The 24,997-nt window shown below is 42.6% G+C and overlaps 1 protein-coding gene and 1 long non-coding RNA gene across 3 annotated transcripts in view; one reads left to right on the forward strand and one right to left on the reverse strand.

Annotated features, from left to right (window-relative positions):
• homer2 (homer scaffold protein 2) overlaps positions 1–18,948 on the reverse strand; it is a 35,694-nt gene extending 16,746 nt beyond the window's left edge. For both annotated transcript variants that reach the window (XM_080767853.1, XM_080767852.1), the window contains exons 1-2: positions 18,551–18,948; positions 5,023–5,179 (exon numbers count right to left, since the gene is read on the reverse strand). In XM_080767853.1, the coding sequence (XP_080623979.1) occupies positions 5,023–5,179; positions 18,551–18,555 (162 nt within the window). In that variant the 5' untranslated portion in view covers positions 18,556–18,948. The remainder of the gene's footprint in view (positions 1–5,022; positions 5,180–18,550) is intronic.
• Positions 18,949–20,470: 1,522 nt separating this feature from the next.
• LOC308318366 lies at positions 20,471–22,575 on the forward strand. Its single transcript, XR_013964352.1, has 3 exons — positions 20,471–20,616; positions 20,824–20,982; positions 22,529–22,575. It is a non-coding gene; the product is annotated as an uncharacterized lncRNA (long non-coding RNA).
• Positions 22,576–24,997: the final 2,422 nt, after the last annotated feature.

Below are 24,997 nucleotides of genomic sequence, written 5' to 3' on the forward strand. Positions count from 1 at the left end.
TTCCCGGTGGGCCGCGACCGTAGGGTAGGCCAATAGGCGGCAGGCCACCAGGAAAGGTCCAGGCGTGCTGACATTCTGCCAGTGCCATCATGATAATTTCACTGTACCTGTATCAGTTAGTGACAAATAAACCCTCTACAAAGGGTTGTGTAGTTGTCTGTTGGTTTGTATCATTTAGGCCTATGTTGTTGTTCTGTAAAAGTGGTAGTATTAGGGCTTGTTTGTTTGTGTGTGTGTGCCGCGACGGAGCGGGTGGTAGAGTTTCTGCTATCTGCACGCTGGTTGTGGTGGGCCAGTCTGGGCCAAATTCACGAGAAAATGCCCGGGACGAATTTTTGTCCCAGTCCAGCCCTGTTCACCACAATGCAGCTAGTGCAGTGCTTCTCAGACATTTTCATATCAAGGACCCCCCATATTGATTTAAGAAGTAAATGGCAGATCTACAAGCTTGTAGATTTTCTCTTTTCAAATAGCCGACATATATGGGGTGCATACCTTGGTTAGACTGTAGACATACTAACAGTCAGACTGGCATTAGTCCAATAACACCGTTGCTCCTGACATGCGTGGCCGGTTACAACTAACCATTGGCACCCATGCCAATAACATTGTGGTTAAAGTAGTTAAAGCGATTTCAATGCTATATTAACTCATTTTGCAAGGGACCACCTGGAACCCCCCCCGAGGACCCCTGTGGGTCACTGAACCACACTTTGAGAACCACTGGCTTAGCGGCCAACTGCCCAGAAGAACTCCGGTGGGATCCATAAATAATAACGCTTGCAGAAAGTAGCATACTTCCTCATTAAAAAAGTGGCCACAAACTCCTTTAATTACATGCAGTGTCTGGCATCATTATTCATTATATTATGGATCTTATTGTACCTTATTAACTCAGTACTAGAAGACTGCAAATGTGTGCTACTTAGGCAGAACTCTAGTTTTCGCCGGCTGCCGGCCGCGCTATTGACTTTTGGGCGGGCCCGTCTAGTGTTTGAGTGGACAGGTACAGTATCAGTCAAAAACAGAGACATCGAAGCGGAAGGACGGCTGGGGTAGGATCAACATGTTATGGAATGTCAGAACAGGTCAGCTCCAACTTTGTCTATACTTGCCAGCCAATAGAGCGTCGCAGTCCCGCCCCCTCGAGAGACCCGGAAAAGAAATCCCCGTTCATTTTCCTCATAGACTTTTCAGAAGTATTTATTTAAATACGTTTACGCCGCGGACAAAGCCAACTCTTGTCGTGACAAATCATGACAAAATTTGAAAGTAGGAAAAAACGGCAGGTTTTAACACTTTTGTTGTGTTACTTCTTTGTAATTATTTATTTGGTCACATTATATTGTGCATGATTTGTCACGACAAGAGTTGGCTTCGTACGACGCTTAAAAGGTCTTTAAATAAATATGTTTTGAAATGTCTGTAGAAAGGTGAGTAGACAGATTCGAACGTGGTCCCAAGTCGTACGCGTCGATTATGTTATTAATAGCGCTGTTCGGCATGTGTATATTACTATGGGAGGGGGAGAGAGAAAGAGAAGAAGATAGTGACAGGGGCAGGTGTACAGGCTTTATACTTGGTTACGAGGAGCCAGTGTCGCAAACCAGAAATAGCTATGAGTGCGCGACACCCGTGCATAACCAAGTATAACTCGGGCTCAACAGCGGTATCAACTGGCACGGGGCTTGGCTGCAGGGAACTAGCTGGAGGGTCAGTTGAGCAGTTCTACCACAGTAGTTATGTGACACAGAGAATCTGCATAGTCAGAGCCAAGCTAAAACCAATACCGATGAGGTAAAACATGGTAGATAAAAATAAATAAGAGTCTGCACACTTTAGAATAACTTCCTCCCAGTCAAAGGTTTATTATCGTTACGTTTCAACCAACACGGTCTTCTAGAGTTACATAAACACACAAGTTACTTCATAAACTCTCACAAAGAACATTCTGCAGTTCTTCTATGATAGTTGGTTTATAAAGAACAGGTCGGGGTTATACAGGCATATAATCCATGCAGTGCAGCAAGCAAAAGTCAACCTAGAAATGCTGCAGTGGCTTGACCTTAAATCAGATTCAGGAGCAGTGGGCTTCACGTTGAGTTAGACTCAGATGGGCATTTTGCTGATACTTGCCATATCATGTAAGTTGCCCGAGCCAGACAGGCAAATATAAGGCGACAGTCCGTCACAATGGATGTAGCACAAGGCTATTCTCCTAGGCCAGAGCTCTTTTCCTATATCTATTATTATTTTAACATTGTATTTTTTGTTCTGTTCAACTGAGCATTGGCACCCATAGTCCACACTAAAACACTAAACAAACACTTCCTGTGGGCTAGAGAGGATCAGGAGCACATTCAGCCAAAGACTCATCCCTCCTCTGCACAGCACAAAGCAAGCAAGCATGACCCCCATATGAGAACGATAAGACCTGCACTGTCTGACTAATGACTCCTTAATGGACTGCATTGTCACTGTGGGCATAAACCTTGTTTTCTCCATATTACAACTTTGAGGTCTGGCGTTGCAGCAATTACGTCATATGGCAGCCAAGTCTATGGACTTTTTAAATGTCTGTTTAGAGCACTATAAACAAACGCAGAGCCATGTCAAGAGCCAAGTCTATGGACTTTTAATGTTTGTTTAGAGCAGGAGTTCTCAAAGTTTTGGGCTGGGGACCCCTAGAAATGCTTTGGCCATGTCTCGTGACCCCCACCCCCAATACAAATTGACCACTACAATAACCTTAATAGAGAAAATGCATCATAAATAAATACTGAAACCAGATATAATCATTAAGGAAAGTTGATTGCGACAGTAGGTCGCATTTACTATGAAAACCTGCATCTCCCGTCTCGTCCGTTAGTCACCTATGCCTCCATATATGGTCACACCTCGTGACATGACATCATGGAGACCCTTAGACCTCCATATCTGCATATATGGAGCCCGGCCAGCAACTCATCAAACCCTGTACACTCAATTCACGCTCCATATATGGCCAGTACAGAATTAATTCCATATTATGTTGATCTGACCCCCCCATGCCAAAGCGCCAGCGCTCGCCCAGCAGTCTGCTGTCACCCAGGCGGATGCATGCAGCCATGCAGCCCTCAGGGTGTCTTACGGGTACAATGGTACATGTACTATGTGTACTATATGTAAACTCTTATTATTTTGAACATCCAGCTTTTGTTTACTGTCCACAAACGTAGTCTTAAACAAACATCAAATTCCCATTCCCTTCTCTCTCTCTCTCTCTCTCAGAATGGACCCAAGTGCCATCCAAAGGGTAGCCATGAGATGGACACCACCAGGGACGAGAAAAAGAGGCCGACCCAAAGAGACCTGGAGAAGATCTGTGGAGAAAGAGATGAAAGAACTCGGATGGACCTGGGGCCAAGTGCAGCACTGGGCAGTAGACAGACAGCATTGGTCTTCATTGGTGAAGACCTTATGTGCTATCCAGCACGAAGAGGATTAAGTAAGTAAGTCATTCTTATGTTTTAGATCTGCATGTTCAATGTGATGACGTTTTTTTACTATTTAACTATGAATGTATAAACATGCCTGGAGAATGCCACTTGCAAGCCCCTGGAGGGTTTTTAGGCTTTCTCCTTCACATTTTTATTGATCTTATGTATCATTTTCTAAATATATTTTTATGTGAAAATAAACAAACCAAACCAAAATTGCACAATTAAAAACAATATAACATGTTCAAACAACAATGTTACAAGTTTATAGTTAATCAAACTTTACTGGCCTTGTTAAATATATGCAAGCAACTTGTGAGATGATTCGGGAGCACAGCGTGACATCAGATGCCTATAATCCTTGTGATATTATAACATTTTTATTTAGGCATAAATGGACTGCACGCCTTTATTTCCAAGTGACAATGACAATATAGCTTGCAATTGTAGGCTATAGGCCTATATGTGTTAAGGGGCTTAATCATTCACCCATTAAATAAGTGCTTTAACAGTCAAAAAGGCAGATCTGGTCATCTGGGTCAGATAGGCTTAGTGCTTATGCGAGATCATTTTCGGGACACCAGCACACACCAGCCTTCATCCATATGTTTATGATTCATTCATGAATCACTCCATAAACATTGATTATGACTACCTTGCCAGGCTATCTCTCATTAGCATGGGTGCAGGCATCACTCACAGCAGTGAGCAGTTTCACTGCATGGGATCGCCTTCGCCTACCTACATGACGTGCACGAATGGGTCAATTTTATATAGTTGCCTACAAACGTATTCCATTCATGGCGATGCAATGCAACTGTGATGTGTCATGTAGCCTTGAGGTGCGTGCGAGCCAGGGAAACAGACAACGTGTAGGGAAGCCTCTCTCTCTCTCTCATTAGTAGTACAGTATGAGTAGAACAGTACAGTATGAGTAGTTTGAGTAATACAATACAGTACAGTAGAGTGTGATGTTTTTCCTATCGATTACTCATGTCATCGTACATCATCATGACGTAACATGTTGATTTGCTCGTCCACATAAGACGTAAATTCTTCCTTTATTGTCAATGGGAATTTTATGTTTGTGTAAGACGACAATCTACACTAATGAATATCAAAAACAAAGAGTCTCCTTTGTGTCTCCATAGGGAACAACGGCTGGTCATCACATTATTGACGTGTAGGAATGCGAGAACAAAAAATATATATCCATGAATTAAAGTCTCCATGTAATCATCCTGGGGGTGAACCATCGCTTTAAACGGGTTAAAGCGTGAGTTGCACGTGTTTCTGATCAATTCTGCCCACCCAATTCTCCCCCCATCACACACTGACGTCAAGTGACGGCACTAAGCCATCGTAACCTTGGACCTCAGAACTGTTTGTGATTCTGAGGTCTGTGTGGGTCTAATGGAATATCACCCACTGAATACTGACTGATGTTACATTACAATGCTTCACTGCAAATGCACTCATTACTTCTACTGACCAGGCCCTCTTTAATTCCATTCTATCGCTTTCTCGCACGCACACCACGTACCTTGGATCCGTCCACGCTGATGATGCGGTAGCTGTTGCGTGTGCTGTCGTAAAAATAGGAGACTGTGACAGCCTGTTTGCTGGCAGGAACCCAGTTCTTTTTGGTGGTCGGGTCGATCTGGAAGACATGGGCCCTGGTGGTGAAAATCGGCTGCTCCCTAGAGACCAGAAAAGAGAGGGTTAATTATAGTTAACTGAAACTAAACGAAATAACCCAAACTAGAATTGCCAAAACTGGGGAAAAAAACTAAAATAAAATGAGGCTTTGCGAGCTACAAGAGTTGTGACTTGTGAGCTTGTAGATCGGGTATTCTTCTGGGCCCCGACTACCCCATATTACAACAAAGTACTAAAATACTAAAACTAAGCATTTTCACAAAATAAAACTAAACTGAACTTGAACTAAACTAAACGATCAATCAGTCCAGGGAATGAGACGACAGCAGAGTAGACCAGATGAATACGATGAGTCAACAGAACAATCTGTTGATCAACAAACTGCATTGCACTGTAAAATCCTGTGTACGTACGTACAAATATAACCAAATGGACCCTTACAGATTTTTCTTCTACAAAAACACAATTTTTGGCGACCCGTCCTCATGAGCGCAATGCTTTCACTAAATAGTCCCTGGATCGACTCCCGGCCTGCCAGACCATTTGCTGAATGTCATCCCCCTACTCTCTCTGTCTGTATTCTGTCTCTCTCCACTGTCAATAAAATACCCCAAAAATGCCCCCTAAACACCACAAATATATATCGATCAAAGTTAATACAAATAATCGCTTGGTAATCAATCCCTATTTTGGGTATGTCATAGACAAAGTATAAAACAGGGCCTTTTTTATATATTTTTAATCGCACCTTGATTCATTGATAGTAGCCACGGCCCACGGGCACACACACACCTTTTGTCTCCATCCCATTATGGCTACACTACAGTAGCATTGTGCTGCCGTCCCTTGGGGCGCCAGGTGTTAATGTAACACAAACTCTGATCCGTCATGGCAACACACACCCATTAACACATCAGCACCTCAGATTGCCGTTTCCTCTGAGCACAGGCCAGGCCTACATTGACACCTCTATGCATTTCTGTATGTGCATGCATGTGTGCTTAACGGCTTAAACCATATATATATATATATATATATATATATATACTTCCTTTACTTTGCAGTGCACCTCTTTTCCCCTCTCCACACAAAGTGTCAAAATGGCTTTACCAGAAGTAATAGAAACTGAAAGTGTTTTCATAGATGATTCATTAATAGAGCAGTCCTCTTGAATGTCCTCTTGAATTAACATCATGTTTTATAATTAACTCGAAGACACTGCAAATTTTCTTTTTGTATTTTTGTTGAATTTTCTCATAATTATACCCTGCGAAGAATAGGGATGCTACAGATCACGTTGCAAATACATTTAGGCACAGTTATCTCGGTCACGTACCTAAATGGTCTGCATTTCTATAGCACCTTTTATCCAAATGGCTTCACAACATTAAATTCACCAGCAATGTAGTTCCACAACGCCCTCATCTACCAGCAATGTAGTTCCACAACGCCCTCATCTACCAGCAATGTAGTTCCACAACGCCCTCATCTACCAGCAATGTAGTTCCACAACGCCCTCATCTACCAGCAATGTAGTTCCACAACGCCTTCATCTACCAGCAATGTAGTTCCACAACGCCCTCATCTACCAGCAATGTAGTTCCATAACGCCCTCATCTACCAGCAATGTAGTTCCACAACGCCCTCATCTACCAGCAATGTAGTTCCACAACGCCCTCATCTACCAGCAATATAGTTCCATAACGCCCTCATCTACCAGCAATGTAGTTCCACAACGCCCTCATCTACCAGCAATGTAGTTCCACAACGCCCTCATCTACCAGCAATGTAGTTCCATAACGCCCTCATCTACCAGCAATGTAGTTCCACAATGCCCTCATCTACCAGCAATGTAGTTCCACAACGCCCTCATCTACCAGCAATGTAGTTCCACAATGCCCTCATCTACCAGAAATGTAGTTCCACAACACCCTCATCTAACAGCAATGTAGTTCCACAACGCCCTCATTTACCAGCAATATAGTTCCATAACGCCCTCATCTACCAGCAATGTAGTTCCACAATGCCCTCATCTACCAGCAATGTAGTTCCACAATGCCCTCATCTACCAGCAATGTAGTTCCACAACGCCCTCATCTACCAGCAATGTAGTTCCACAACGCCCTCATCTACCAGCAATGTAGTTCCATAACGCCCTCATCTACCAGCAATGTAGTTCCACAATGCCCTCATCTACCAGCAATGTAGTTCCACAACGCCCTCATCTACCAGCAATGTAGTTCCACAACGCCCTCATCTACCAGCAATGTAGTTCCATAACGCCCTCATCTACCAGCAATGTAGTTCCACAATGCCCTCATCTACCAGCAATGTAGTTCCACAACGCCCTCATCTACCAGCAATGTAGTTCCACAATGCCCTCATCTACCAGCAATGTAGTTCCATAACGCCCTCATCTACCAGCAATGTAGTTCCACAATGCCCTCATCTACCAGCAATGTAGTTCCACAACGCCCTCATCTACCAGCAATGTAGTTCCACAATGCCCTCATCTACCAGCAATGTAGTTCCATAACGCCCTCATCTACCAGCAATGTAGTTCCACAATGCCCTCATCTACCAGCAATGTAGTTCCACAACGCCCTCATCTACCAGCAATGTAGTTCCACAACGCCCTCATCTACCAGCAATGTAGTTCCACAACGCCCTCATCTACCAGCAATGTAGTTCCACAACGCCCTCATCTACCAGCAATGTAGTTCCACAACGCCCTCATCTACCAGCAATGTAGTTCCACAACGCCCTCATCTACCAGCAATGTAGTTCCACAACGCCCTCATCTACCAGCAATGTAGTTCCACAACGCCCTCATCTACCAGCAATGTAGTTCCACAATGCCCTCATCTACCAGCAATGTAGTTCCATAACGCCCTCATCTACCAGCAATGTAGTTCCACAATGCCCTCATCTAACAGCAATGTAGTTCCACAACGCCCTCATCTACCAGCAATGTAGTTCCACAATGCCCTCATCTACCAGCAATGTAGTTCCATAACGCCCTCATCTACCAGCAATGTAGTTCCATAACGCCCTCATCTACCAGCAATGTAGTTCCACAATGCCCTCATCTACCAGCAATGTAGTTCCACAACGCCCTCATCTACCAGAAATGTAGTTCCACAACACCCTCATCTAACAGCAATGTAGTTCCACAATGCCCTCATCTACCAGCAATGTAGTTCCACAATGCCCTCATATACCAGCAATGTAGTTCCACAACGCCCTCATCTACCAGCAATGTAGTTCCACAATGCCCTCATCTACCAGCAATGTAGTTCCACAATGGCGAACAGTATACCGGTATATTGCTCAGTGTGAATAGCACTTACGGGTCCATTTCTAGAATGTGTGTTCAATTAACTGTGTGATAACTATATTCCCTGTTGAAAGCATAACATCCTACACTACATACTCATGAATAATACATTATTAGTAATACTACTTAGATATTATTTATGAATAGAGCACACTCATTCTAGTACATTGAATTTCATTACCACTTTCCATTTTGCACCATCGGGGGATGAACTTATATTTGCCATAGGAACAAAATGGCCACCATGTGAATGTGAACCAACCCAGAACACACTTAGGGATTTGAGAGGAGCCATTATTATATACCTCTGGGCATTACAATGTGAATGGAAGCCAAAAGAAAGTGTGGTGTTTTTTCTTTTTTTAAGAATTGTTTATTAATCGTAAACGGCAAAAGTTTGAAATAATGGTGATATTGATTTGAAGTCCTATTGCCCAATCCTACTCAGGACTGTGCAGTGTAGGAGTTGCACCAATAGAGTGTCAGACTACAGGCAGCAAAAAGCTAATGAAAGCTTTTGCTTTCATTGGGATTATAATCCTCATAGAAATGTAAACCAAATTGATTAACTTGTCCCGTTTAATCCTAATCTCCTTTAAAAGGACAACAAAACCCATTATTCATAAATGGTACATTTATATAGCGCCTTTATCCAAGGTGGATTACATAGATTGTGCATTACATTCACCCATTCACAGTTTCACACACACATTCACACACCGATGGCGACAGAAACCATGCAAGGCACCAGCCAGCACATCAGGAGCAATTTGGGGTTCATTGTCTTGCTCAAGGACACTTCGACACTAACTCTGGGGGAGCCCGGGTTCGAACAGACAACCTTGCGGTTACACCCCCCCCCCCCGGTCTGGCACCTCCCTATATATCTGCCCTCATCACTCCCCCAGACTCCACTGACTAGGGCACTCAGATCAGCAGACTGAAAACAAAAGGCTTTCTCGGTCGCTGCACCCAGACTTTGGATCGCCCTGCCACTAGTTGTGAAAGCTGCACCTTCTATGGACATTTTTAAATCTCGTCTAAAAACACACATTTTAACACCATTTGCCCCTACCCACTTTTTAATCATGTGTTGCTGTGCTCTCCCATTCTACAGTCTTGTTCTGTACTTCTTTCATTTTTACTCGTGAAAAATGATTTTATTGTATCTTCTTGTGCATTTTTGCCTACTGTATACGTTTGTTTTTTATGCTGTCCAGCACTTTGGTCAACCGTGGTTGTTTTAAATGTGCTCTAGAAATCAAATGGACTTGACTTGAGAATCACTGGGTAGGGTGAAGCTGAAGACTTTATTTCCCCTGTGGGATGAAGAACTTCTAGTTATTATTATATTATAATAATTTATCATCACACATACTGAAAGCATACGTTGACCTTTGCAGTGGCAGGAAAAAGAGAAGAAAAGCTGAAATGGATAGACTAATCACTGCATATAGGGCTCCCCCCCCCCCCCCCCCACACTTTTGCGTTTGTGTGGCAGAAACTATCGAGGACTTTTTTTGAAGAACACTGAATAATTCTTCCCGTGTCTGCACCCCCCCACCCATCTGGTGCTCTGAATAATTTACAGGTGCATGTGTATGTGCTCCTCACAGGGGAAGGAGGTCTGAGTCAGTCCACTCTCCCACGCTGATTATACACAAGTTGTTTCGCAGGGGATGGTTAGCTCTGTGAAGCCAAGAATGTGCGCCGTCACACGACAGTGTCGTGCGTCATAAATAGCAGACCTACAAGCTCACAATGCATTGCAGATGCAACATGTTGGGAGCTTGTAGATTAGATATTTTCGACTTAACGGTGTGGCATGCTCCCTCAACATAATGATGTATCATTGGAAAGTCTGCCTATAGTGAAATTACACACACACACACACACACACACACACACACACACACACACACACACACACACACACACACACACACACACACACACACACACTTACTTCTGTGTGCAGTATTAACATGATTACTCAGGTTCAATGAACAGACTGTTCTGGGAAAACAGGAAAAGCAGGTCTGCATTTACAAAACTTTAAACAGACTACCATTTTAAGGTCTTCCTCTCTAAAACGGCCTATATTCTAGTTAGGAAATATACATGTAGCCCACCCGATAAGCAAAAAGATATGTTTGGTACTTGTAGAAGCCATCCTCACGGTTTTGTATGTCTATTTATTATTATTATTATTATTATTATCACATTCACAATTGTTGTAGAGCTCTATTTGGCATTAGTGGGCATTTGTTTTATGGGTTATAATTTAATTATTGTTTGGACAACAGGGGCACGCCTCCCCAGGCCTAATTGCTTGACAGGGGGTATAAGTAGGCCTGGGTGATTGGGAAGCGGCATGCACCTGGTGGACAAATAGTTTTTACCTGACAGACAGAGAGAAAGACAGCACAGAGATCATGCCATAACAAGGAAGAGAAGATGTGACTGCTTGTAATGTATCATTCACTGCACTTTGGAAATTAAATGCAAACCAAAATGACATTGAACCTGTGGGCAATCTGTTTATGTCTGCGTACACCCATAATCCCTGAGTGCATCAGTGGGTTTGTTGACTAATGTAGAAATGTTTGGAACCAACAAAATGGCCACAACAGTATATGGAGACAAGTTTGAGTAATTCTGCTGACATTGGACTAACTAAGCACAAGTGTGAGAGTGAGTCCCAGCATTAAGTCTGGATGGACATTTTATGTGAAGTGTTGCAGTCACATTATATTTGTTTCACGCAGTACCTGTATTTGCATGTAGAAACACAAGTGTGAAATCAGCCCAGTACAGATTCCAGGGTGAATTACTTAATTCATGAAAATAATCTAGCACTGCGTCATTTAATGCTAGACCTGGATGTCAACTGTAGGCGAAGTCAGTGGCTCTCAAACCAAACAGCCAAAGTGACCGGCGTCAATGACCCCCACATTGTTGATTCAGAGGAAGGCCTACCGCAATTAAATTATTGAATATGGAGCCGGACTGTGCAACATTTTTTCCTCCTTTTTAACGTGAGTACGTGATGTACGGTATTTGGCTGCGGAACCAAATCTGAAAACATTTTGTGCCAGGGACCCCCATACAAGATTCGCTTTAAATGTTTTCAAAAGATTCCCAACTTTTCCCAAATTCGTACAAAAAAAGACCAAGCCGTGATGCAACACATTTTCAGCCATTTTCAAATAGCCGATGTATTTATTAAAGTGGTTGAACTGGAACCCCCTCAAAGACCTGTGGAGGTCACTGGACCGCACTATGCAGCCACTGCCCAGTGCCCACAAACTCCTTTAATTACATGACAAAAACACAATATCTTCTTCCAACAACCCAACAAGTCTCTGGTCTAAAGACTCCGGTCCAGAATGCTGCTGCTATGTAGTGTTCGGCACCACTGGGCTATGTCGAGACCTACCGATAGTTGTTAAAATAACCCGTTCATGCATGTGCTTTTCAGTTTATGCCTGAGTATTATCATAGTCTATAACACATTTCCTGTCTGTCTGCTTTGGCCTTTCTCCGTGTTCCTACAGTTTCCAATATGCATTCCATCAACAAGCACCTGCCTGGGCACACCCATACGGTCTATGGTCTTCATTACATCAACCTGAGTCACATTTTCTCAAGTCAAGACCCATATTTTGCCATTTCCCATTTGTGGTTAAATTAACCTGTACTAATAAGGTAACAATAAAATCCAGACACCAGAACGATGCTCCCCTCGTGAGTCGTGGGTCATTTATTACCTGTTATTAAGGGACGAAGAAGTCAAAGTGACTTTGGTCACTTATTGTTTTTGTGGGGTTTTTTCTTCTGCTTCTTCCCCTTCTTCCGCCAAAAATAGCAGTTCTGGCTGAACCGTGCAGTCTGTTTTCGCTGACCTGTTCCGACATTCCATAGGTTGATCCTTCCCACCCTCTTCGATGTCTCCCTTTTGACTGATACCTGTCCATTCAATCTCTGGACGGGCCCGCCCCAAAGTTATTATATGCCGTGCCCGGCAGCCGCCAAAAACTAGAGTTCTGAACAGGCAGAAAATTAAAGCCCGGCCATACATAGGCCCTCATCAAACCCTGTAAACTCAAGACATTGCCCCCGCTGCCACCCTTAGATCTCCATATATGGAGCTGACCTGTTCTGACATTCTATATGTTGATCTGACCTCATCAAACCCTGTACACTCAAGACACGCTCCATATATGGCCAGTACAGAATTAATTTCATATGTTGATCTGACCCCCCCCATGCCAAAGCACCAGCGCTCGCCCAGCAGTCTGCCGTCACCCAGGCGGATCCGTGCACACGACCTCACCCTTCAGGGCAAGGTTGATTCTCGCACTCAGGGCGCTCGCACTGGTAATTCATCCTGAATAAGATTGGCTTCCAAAGTTTGAAGGAGTGGCCCATTTCGAACAAAATGCAAAATATTGCTGGCCTACAATAAGCTACCTGCCTATTTTTTTTAACAGGTCTGAAGTCGTTAAAACGAAAGTTTTTCACATTGATTAGAAACGTTTTTCCCTTAAAACAAAGAAAATCTAAATATCAGTTAAAACGTCATCAGTGGGTCTAGGACTTCAAAAACCTAGATTGGGCTGACAAATATATCGGTTGGGGTCTATTTTAAGCGGTTCAATATATGAAACCACTGTGGGCAACTGGTCATAAAGTCTGCTAGTGCTAATAGACAGTCCTATAGCTGTCTCAGATGTGCACAGGAACATTCTTTGAGTTCCTACCAAGAAACACCAAAGGAATGTTACTTTTCCAGCTCTCTCTCTCGCACTCTCTCACTCACTCACTCACTCACTCACTCACTCACTCACTCACTCACTCACTCACTCACTCACTCACACACTCACACACTCACACACTCACACACTCACACACTCACACACTCACACACTCACACACTCACACACACACACACACACACACACACACACACACACACACACACACACACACACACACACACACACACACACACACACACACACACACACACACACACACACACACACACACACACACACACACACACACACACACGCGCGCACACGCATTGTGCTTGTATTCTATTAGGTTATTATTCCACTTTAAGCTATGCCTGGTAATGAAGTCTAGGATGACAATCAGACAAAAAAGGGGAAATAACATCTGTGGTGTCCGTGAATACATAACATCCATAGTGGATTCATAACCAATATGGTATGTGTAGTTATTGCAAATCACAGTTTTACACAGAGTAACAAGATAGCATATGAAAGGAACGTGTTGAATGCTAGTAGGCAAACACATAACATTTGTACTACAATGTGATCAGTGGGCCAGACACTCTTCCACAATAGCTGAATACTACAGAGAGTCTGTAATTCCACCGTGTAAAAGTTGAGAACAGGAAGCTGTCATCGAAATAGTGGGATAAAGATTTTAAAAAATCACACCTGTGTGAAGTGAGGGGCACTAATATATTAAAGTCTAATTCATGTTGATTAGGTGATGTAATGTTGATGTAAAACAAATGGTGACAAAACAAACATTAATTTATTGTTAATGGCATTTAATGTTTGCGTTAGGGACAAGATGCCGTAAATGTTCGATTCATTGTCAATGGCGTTTTTAAAACAAACCTTACATTATCTTTATTGTTAATGGCATTTAATGTTTGTTTTAGGAACTAGATGGAACAAGATCGCAGCCAGTGTTTTGTTTATTGTGAAAACACTGACATTACAGGGTTGTGTATTTTGCACCTGTATGTGGTGGTCGTTTCTCTTGTTCTCTGGCTGTGTTGATAAATACAGTGTGACAGCATTCAAAAGGACTCATCTACACAGGACGGAGTAATGAGAGGATATTTTCTCCCAAATCTCATAGAAAAGCAAAAGCACTGCATAAAACAACTTTGTCTCAACTGTCCAAGGCATTGAAGGCAATATTATTATTACTTGCGCAAGCAGAGCGCGCAAGTAATAATTTCGCCCGGTCTTCGTTCACCGTGACAGCCAACCCGCCATTTGATGTGTATGCAAAAAAAACAGCAAATCTGTGCCTGGTTTGCTGGGACCAGATTACATAAATGACCATATGTCTTACGTCATCATTTAGAGCTAGTCATACGTATGGTCTGATGCTCTGGTCCCAGCAGATCAGGCACAATTTGCTATTTTATTTTACTGGTTATGTATATAGTATACGTATGACTATATAGATAGAAACTTGAACCATACTTAATAATACTAGGTGTTTATATGCATAAAGTAGGTAGGTAGCAAATAGTTACACCTAATAATTATACTTATTATTATTATTTCAAACGTTCCTTCACAGAGATACTGAGATTTGACAGTTTACAGCGGTCGAAAGTACTTGCACGCTCTGCTTGCGCACTAGTGTGCAACAAGCAAGTATGCACTCGACAGAGTGCAGTTCTAGTTATTATTATTAACCCCAAGAGTAAATTCCCTTACTTTGCTCATCTGTCAGATGGACAGACTCTCCATCATTTTATCCGAGAAGCCTGCTAGGGCACAAAGCTGTCTCATTAGTGAGAGCTGCATTATGTTTGTCTAAATGAACAGTGTCCATATGCGAGGATCTCTCCAATACCAACGCCACCTGGGCTTTTATGCAATAGACTGCTATTACTACTGATGTCAGGAGGTCAAAGGGAAACATGTGTTAAAGGCCACAAACTGGATTCTAACCACTGTGACAGTGACAGGAACCCCAGCCTGCCAGTATTCTTATCCTCAAGGAGAAAGAGGGGAGGTCTCAGAAGCAAAGCGCCACGGCAGATGGTCTCCCAGAAGCCAAACCATCTGGTGATGTCCAATCCCCATCGGTATGTCCCCTTTCATTCACCCGGTTGTACAGTAAATGCTGCAGCTCTGCTCTGAGCCCCACCACTCACACTGTCCCTCTTATGTGTTATTAACACAAACAGGGAACAGACTCTGCACTTAGCTTTACAATCCCCTATGCTCTGTAGCCTAACTACAGAACAGCTCTCTGGGCAGCCAAGATAACGCCCATCACTACGTCACATTACATAGCCTAATCAATGAGTGTTAGCCTTTAGCTGTCATGCACAGGCCAGCCAAGAGATTAACACCCATCCCTGTCGTAGTCCTGGCCCTGTCAGCGCAACTTACGTGAAATAGTGATTGTGTTGCTGTCAGACCCCTTATTGAGGCAGCACGGGATTTTGGGCAGCCTGAGCTTTGATTACAGAAGTAAAAGACATGCAATACTTAAAGCTGATATAGACAAGTTTCCAGTGTTTGTACACAGAATTCAAATAGCTCCACCCCCCTCCCCCTGTCATTCTATTGGCCGAGCCAGGTCACTTCAGGCTATGGGATTGTTGTTGCTGCTGGGAGGGACGCTATGGATATTGCACTCGTATGGCTAAATATCACATTTAAAAAATTGTAATAATGCATATAAAACATATATTGCCCCTCAAATGCCCCAGCCACTACAGCATCGTTCATGTGAACTACTCTGTCCACGGTTATTCATTGCAATGAAGAAAATTCGCTATGATGATCCGCGACGGCTTGTCACCGTTGGCGAGCAAGGGTTGAATGCATGCTTCAAGCCGGCCGGACCACCCAACCATGCGCTATACATAGCGATTCTCATAATTTCAATAGGCTTACATATTATTAAATCATAAACATACTATTTCACATGAACAATGGTGAAACTAAGATATGGGGATAATAATATACATTGCAATGAAATCGCATCGCGTTTTCATTATAATACTGCTGGGTTGAACACACCATCACAGCTTTGCACTGCAATTGGCTAAAAGTTTAAATCCCCCCCCCCCCCCCCCCCGACGTCCCGAATAGTAAACTGTAGTGGATATAAACAGTGCATTCAGCCAGAGGGGGCTAAAGGGAGAGTGTGCTGTTGCAGGAGAACACCTCAGCATCATGATAGAGGGAAAGATAGCCCAAAAGAATACATTTATATATATTTTAAATTTTGGCTGAAAACTTATCTACGTCACCTTTAAACTCTAAAACTAGGCTAACACAAATACCATCACTTTTTATTCAGCATCTAGCCTATATAAGTCGCATATTGTTAAGTCACTCTAGTCTGAATAAGAGTCTCCTAACGCGTAAATGGTAAAATGTAAATCTGCCATATAATTTGGGTAGTTACTGGTAAAAAAAGATATATCTTCTGCTGCTGATAATATTGCTATAGGTTTGGAGCATTATCAGTTCTCATTCTTTGTTACAGTCAAACCAAAGATCCAATCCGTCAAAGCAAATGTGAGAGTTATCTATGCAAATTAACCGTGCGTCAGATAGGAGCATAGGGCCACGAATGGCCAAACTAGCAGGGTCAAGGAGAGGTTACTGATAGGTGGCATGATGGTGACTGACTGTCAATGTGTGACACGAGAGACCGTAATGGAAGCTTCCTGATGGACAGTGAGTGAAAGAGCGTGAGATACACAAGAGAGTGAGTAAGCAAGCGTGAGAGTGAAACTGCAAACTGTGTGGTGGTGGCACTGGTGGGTGAATGGCATAGTTAATCCATAACCCTATTCAGGACATGAGTAAATGCAGGAAAAACATGACAGAATACCAATACCCCTCCCCATACTGTACACTGCTTTATCAATGTCAGCCAAACATTCACTGTCAGACAGATTACATAATCACCAAATGCAATTAAAATGTGTTGTGCCAGCACACACACACACACACACACACACACACACACACACACACACTCACTTTCAAATACCTTCTAAAATAATCAAAAACAAACAACAATCAAGTGAAACATGAGCTTGGGTAAAGATTGCAGCGTGTGAGCGCAGAGAGGTGTTTGTGGGTGTAACCATGGGTCCAGTGGGGCAGTTTCTTGACACTCTCGGAGATAATACTGCATCGATTATTTTCCTTTCGAAACCTGCTAAGTAAGTCTGACAAACGTTGAGGCAGTCAGGGTTGTTGAACTGGTTTGAACCTAAAATTCCTTCCTACATAAACTTCTTGGAAAAATTCAAGCAGTGGCAAGGACTGCGCTCAATTTATTCTTATCATATAGGCCTAATTGTTAATCATGACATTTTTATGCAGTTAAGGGAATTGCACCCAGCTTTTTTGTGCTAATTAAGTGCAATGTTTCATATTGTAATTATTATGGAAGGCGAACATTTAACTGGGTATTCACTTTGGGTTAAAGAAAAGTAGAAAACTATGCTGGACAATTATTTGATTTAATTTAAGTACCGTAATAAAATAAAGCTCTGTAATATTGGACATGAGTCACATGACTTAAACAGCCAAGCCAGAGGGGGCAAAATAAATTGTGGCGTGAAATACAGCAATTTAGGCCTATACCGTAACAGGGAATTCATCATGTACACAGTAGTATTAAGCTATAAATCTGAATTATGTTTACTGAACAGTTGTGGGAGGGGCTTTGACACTCTTTGAACCACAGACACATGTAGGCTACCGAGTACAGAACCACCTCCACCTCTCTCTTCCCATCTCTAGTGCTGGCTTGGAGCTACGCCGTGCGCGGTGGGCAGTGTTGACTGACACACCCGCCCCACTAAAGCTAGATTCCCACACAGTACCAAGGAAAGGACAATCGCGAGTGGGAGTGGAGATCGAGGGGCATGTTTTCAAGGAGTTGTAGCAGTCAATTCGACATCACTTCTCCACATGTTGCCAATGTGAAACGTTTCATTTAATTATCATATAGCCTAATGACAATAGTAACCACCAGTACCCAGTAGGCTATAGACACACATGGATGCCTACATTTGTGTTGTTATTTATTATTTATTTATTATTTAAAAAGAATATTAGGCAGCCAGCGGTGATCTCCTTAGCTCGCATCTTTTATAATAGCCTACTTATATATGCACGGTCGTGGACAATACATTAATTCAAAGGCTTGACACAAGAAATAAGTAGCAGTCAAGATGTTTACACTGTAAATAGAATACTTCAGCCAGCGCAGGTGTCATAAACATGGACATTTATCGTTGTGGATTACTTACCCCATTGCCACAGACTTCAGGAACTCGTTCTATGTAGACTTTGATCTTAAATTAATTACAATATAATACAATACAAAACAAAACAAAAAAGATCAATACAAATCCAGTGGTGATTTAGCGGTTCAAAGCGTGCATTTCTCCACCACCAGCTTCGAACAAGTCCTTATGGCTTTAAACGAGACGAGAGGGCTTGAAATGTGAGAACACTTCGTAAACTCGAATCACCGGGTTGTCAATCTTCTATAGAGCCTCCCTCCATTTCAAGAAGTTTTTTTCCCCCTTTTTTAATATTTAGGTACAGTCCCGCTATGCAATAATATGCTCCCTCTCTCTTCCAACGCCGTGCGTGTAAATTAAGTTAGTGTGTTTGCGGTTCCCTGCTTGCGTGTCTATCGGAGTTGTGGGTTTAATGTGCGGTGGGAGCAGCAGCGCCCCTGAGAGGCTGGCTTCTTTATTATGTCTAGATGCTTTCACCTGTTCATATTTCTACCATTAGTAGCCTACCATACCACCCACACCGTTTTCTGAACACTGCATCTCTACATCACTAAAACGCAAACCTCGCAAAGCATTCAGACTTGTTGTTGAACTAATAGTTTCCTACAGTGTTTCGCAAAAAAATTCAGCATGTCAAGGACCCACAAATTGATGTAAAAGTTGTCTCCCCCATAAGACAAGGTGTAGAGTGTGGTGTTCCTATGTTATAAAATGATCATAATAGAAAAAATAAATTAGCAAATCTATGTGAGCTTGTAGATCAGCTATTTTGGAATAGAAAAAATAGTGATAGTAACTAATTTGGCTGGGGACCCCCTGGGACCTTAGAGTATGCCTGGGACCCATGCACGCAAGGAGCCCTGGGGGTCCGCGGACCCCACATTGAGAATCACTGACAGTACAATTATCAGTGTTATTGTTAAAGCTGCAATCTGGAGCTTATGGATGAATAAAACGTAATTATCTAACTATCTTGCTATGTAAAGCAAAGGTATTAATCTACAACATAGTAGCATATACACGGTACACCTGATCCTACTCTTCCTCCTGGTGTAGAGTTGGCAACTCTACTGCCTAAAGCTCACCTGCCATGCTGCAGCATGCTGCAGCTATTACTTTGAATGGCGTCCTCAAGCTCAATAGGCAGACGCTCGAAAATTAGCATCACCCTAGATATAGGGCCCCTCTTGGCCACAACAGCGCCCGCGGCTCTTCTTTTAGACGGTAGCCTAAAGTCTGTTAAAAGGTATGTATAGTAGCCTAGGCTACTGGCAGAGTGTCAGGGACCCCATGAGTCTCAAAGTCAGTAGGCCTATGAAGGAATGTAAGTTATGGATTGCAGCTTTAATTACAGAGTTTACCGTTATACTGTAGCCTACACATGTATAGGCCCACATTTAAAATAAATAAAACACAGAGGATATACTATGTTTAGTAATGAATTCACACTGCCAGCTACTTAGTACTTACATGTTTTCTATGTGCTGAGAGGTGCAGATGGCTCTCAGCAAGATGGTGAAAGTTCCAAGTTTCAATTAATATATTATTAAATATCCAGATCGGAAAGCCGAAATAATAAGGCAAACGTGCCCCATGTGGACCTTAGAGTAGCCTAAGATGTGGACCCGTTGCATTTGATGTTATGAGCTTTAAACGTGCAGATTTGGACAAGCTATACTGCACGATAAACAAACCACACGGCGTCTGTCTGCATTGTAAGGTGAGCCCACACAAGAATTGAGGGTTTGAGGCCTATCAATATTTTACAGGTGTGCTCACTGCTCCTCGGTGTCGAAAATAGCTGAGCTACAAGCTCACAACGCGTCTCTCCTGCGACGCGGTGTGAGCTTGTGGGTGTGCTATTTTCAAGGCTTCAGGCCAGCCCACATGGCCAGCCGCCAGCAGGGGAAGATCGGTGCGCGCCCGGAACCATTGATGTTACTTCATGAGTTTTCCACGGAGATCCTTCGGTGACGTACTATTGACAATGCTCTTCTTCAATATTATGTTCTAACTTCTAACCAGAGCAATCTAGTAACCAAATAATTATCCAGGACCTGAGGACCAAGGTACGGTTAAATGTTGTTGCGTTGATTGTCCTAAATGATGTTCTCATGTTATCATAAGTGGTTTTAGTTGAGTCGTTGTGGAATATGCGTAGTACATCTGCATCATGACTTTGTATCGGTGGATTTATATGTATGTCACGTGCTAGTTATGTTAGCCTAGGCTAGCCTTCGTTTCATGGATGGCATATTCTCGTTTTATCTCTATAGAATGGCCGACGCCGCAGAAACTGAAGCACTACACCACTACGAGGAGAAGTTTGCAAATAGATTTACCACGGAAGACGAAGAGTATCAGCTGTATTTTAAAAGGCCAGCCGACACCCCGCCTATTGTTGACGACTGGGTGCGTGGAAGAGGCAGAGATCGGTAAGTGCACATTTTGCTTCTGAATTACCTATTTAAACATGACTATTAACATAATGTCAGTGGTGGAAAAAGTACCTACACTGCAATGTAACAACTCTGTTACAAGTAAAAGTACAAACGTATTGGTATCAAAGTATACTTTAAAATACAAATGTAAAGCAACTCATTATGCAAAATGTCTCAATTCAACTTTGTCTCAACTCAACTTTTCAAATGTATCTTTTGACAATAACCGATCTACAAGCTCACAATGCATCATACCGGCTATTTTCTAATGGCCGAAATGTGGCTGAAGTGGATATGTTTTGTAATAATAATCAAAATCTACAAAGTAACTCGGAGATGAGCAATTCTGGAAAATTGCAAGTGTGCTTGCCAAGTACACTATGATGATGTGTATGGTGATGATGTATTGCCCATTTGGCCCCTTTTCTGCACATCCTTCCAAAAAGTTATGGCACCAGGATAAAGTTACTGACCTTCATGAAATACAAATGTACTTAATTAACCATCCGAATGGCCTAGGAAAGGCTAAATAACATAATTATTCTGTTTCAAAAGCAAAGACATTTAATGAATAGAGTTCTTTAATTCATTTATATATTATCTGTACAAATAGGGGCATGCATGTAGAAAGCTCCCTCTTTGCGAATCAATATAACTGGGTAATTTAATTTGTAATGGAATTGGTCCGACAAATGACAACCCACCTCATCTCCTAACCTAAACATAACCGCAAGCACAGGTGCAGACGCTAGTCCGACATGTGGATGGATGTCGGACTAATGCCCTGTCTGAAAAGCGTCCACCTCCCGGCTAAGACACGTTCTGTTCTCTGCTTCTGTTTTTCTAATCCACACCACCATTCGTTTTACAAAACTTTAGCGTGTGCCACTGCTGCACTGAAAGCGCCTGCAAACGAAAACGGAAGAACACATCTGCTTATTTGCTATATTCTATGAAACTAATGTTTGAAGTATAGTCGGATGAAAAGGAGTTTTGGATTAAGCAAACTCGTCATTCTCTGGCAGGGTGGGCTGAGATGGACTGCTTACTTTACCCCCCCCCCCCCAGGTCAGTAAGCCTAAGGGTCTGATTTCCAGTAGCCTGACCCAGCCAGCGTGCTTTCTGGTCTAGAGGGGCGGGCGCCGGGCGCTCATGGAGCAAGCGCTGGAGAATATTAGTTCGCCGATCGCCCGCCCGCCCCTCCCCTCCCTGGTAGAAAACAGCAGAGAAAACTGACGTCACCATTATTTCGAGCGACACCCCTCTGTCTGCACTGTAGTTCACTCCCACTCCTAGACTAGGAAATTATCTCGAGGCTAGATTTCCAGTAGAGTTAGCCACATTCCTGGCTCATCTGTCCTCACTGTAGGTGTAGGCCTACAGTGCATTTACCTCTGTGCGTAAATGCATATGACTGCACTAAAGTAGGATACCCCCCTTATGCAAGTAAAGGTGATATATATTGGATAAATCCACAGTCCACTGACTATACATTGAGAATGTCTGTTTGATTATCTGTACTTCTGTTTCTAACTCCTAGGTATCAGGACCAGCGTGGACACAGAGGCCGTGGATGGGGAGGGGGGCGAGGGGGTGGAGACAGGGGTTGGGGAGGAGGGGGTGGAGACAGGGGTTGGGGTGGACAGGATAGAGATCGTGGACAGGATAGAGACAGACATGGGCAAGGGCATGGTAGTGGGTATCCATCAGGACCTCAGGGTGGATATAATTCAAGACCTCAGGATTACAACCAGAGATCATCTCATGGCCGCTACTGATATTTTCTGAAATAGCTCACTGTTGGAACTATTTTCTGTATTTATAGTCTATTCATAACTTGTATTTCTTTTTCAATTGTCTCTCATGGCTAAAGTGTTTAACAGACATAATTTGTTGATACACTAATTTGTGTATAAATGTGTAATGATACCACTGGGAGATTATTGTAGAGGGCACAAATTGCTACGGTCCACAACCTTTTTCAGTGTTACTGTCATAATATTTGACAACTAGAGATCCTTACAACTTCTTAAAGCTATACAATCCATAAGATTTATGTCTATTCTCTCTCTCTCTCCAGATGTAACGTGGCAATTGCAATATATGATATGATATCTCATATGTCTAATCCAACGTGCTATCTGCTTCTAAATAAATAACTACAGTATTGACATTGTCAACCAGTGGATTATATGTCCTATCCAGCACCAGGAATGTATCGATGGAAGATCACTTCCAAACACTGCAGATGTGCAGTAACATACTCTACCATACAAGATTGGTTAAACTGTCTTATTCATTCATATAAATCCTGGATTGTAGCTTTAAAGGATTTGTTTCTGCTAATCCTGGAATTCCTTTTTGTTACAAATTAACACAGGTAACATAATTGGAAAGCAGTCACAATTGTGTCTGTGGTTGCAGTACCACACACAAAACGAGTGGAATTATATATATACCGTAGTTGGAAAATGTACATTTACATTTTTTGTCAGTGTTGAGATATTCAGCAGGTCTGGATGTTTGTACTTCTGAATCACCACAGAAAATGTGTAATGGGTAAACTGTATTTTCCTAATTCAAAGTTGTACACTTACTTTCATGGTCATCTCCCAACATATTAAAAACAACTTTCAGTTTGTAATTGTTATTTTCATTTTGTGATGTTATGGAGCTCATGCCTCATCAGCCAAATGTATATTTAGCACAGAATGACCGGGGGCTTCCCAACTACATGTATATTGTGTGTTAATCAGTCTAGAAAAGTGTTCAGCCCACAGCCTTATCAGGTGATACAGTATTGCCTTAATGCTGGTGCAGCCTCCTTACTCGGATGTGCACTATTCACAGCAGTGAATCTGCTTCTCTTAATACCAACATAATACCCTGGAGGAGGGTTCTATAGCCTACTACTGTATTCTAGTACAGTATCTGACAACCATGTATGTTGAGTTATTTTACACATGCTATTGTTGTGTCTTTGTGGATGATTATGGCGGACGTGTTGTGGACATCAGCTAGTATGATCAGCCAATGATCCTGGATAGTTAAGCCAATATACCTACAAATACAGTATAGAGTAGACAACTTTCTCTGAGCTGGAAATCAAAGCAAAAAGACTTGAATTTATGACATTGTCAGATGACACTTGACCAGTGCTGACATTGAGTGCTGTTTTTGTGGGGTCATATATCTTGTATTTGAGATATTACTGTGGGTGCGCCAAATGTGTGTACACCCAAATGAAACCATTTAAATGTTGGGCTTACAACTCTGGATCAGTTAATGTGCCCATTCCCTGGTAGATCTAGGGATCTGCCTAGGACTTATAAATTGTCTACAGAGCAGCTTACAGATTTGTCTCTTGGTGACATCTTGTCACTGTGCTGTTCAGCTTAAGGAGAGACTAAACAAATAAGTTCAGTTGTATAATATTATAGATAGAAATAGCATAGGGAACACATTATCTGATAGTCAAATGCATACAGCTGTAGAGAGATTAAAGACAATTGCTACAATATATTGCATGCTAATTTAAATCGGTGTAAAAATATACATAAACAACACTGTGTATGGTGAGGGACTAAGGGACTTGTCTCAAGTGAGAGAGTACCCTTGGCTAGGTCTGTCGGGGCTCATGTTGTGCATTTGTGGTGATGCAATGTGACAGCGTGCTGGCAGGCATGTCCTCAATGATGAACTCATCTTCTACAATCAGTGCTCCCATGTCTCCCATCTAAGTGCATGCACACATGCGCTTGAATGCAAGCATTAGCCCCCACCACCACCTCCAACACACGCACGCAAGCACAAACAGACCACATCCCCCTAGCCCTGCAGCAATCGACGACCTACATGTGGTGTCGGAGTGCAGTCGCTATAAGGTTGGCCCAGGCTAGCCAGTTGATGTAGGACATGACATGAGTGAAGAAAGCATTGCTCATGTACTGCATTTTCTATTGAATCTGAAACCCAATGGCTTTGTAAGGGTCATGCAACTGTGCAAATA

Source organism: Protomyctophum bolini, assembly GCF_963924005.1.
Source record: "Protomyctophum bolini genome assembly, chromosome: 1".
Classification (NCBI taxonomy): Eukaryota; Metazoa; Chordata; class Actinopteri; order Myctophiformes; family Myctophidae; genus Protomyctophum; species Protomyctophum bolini.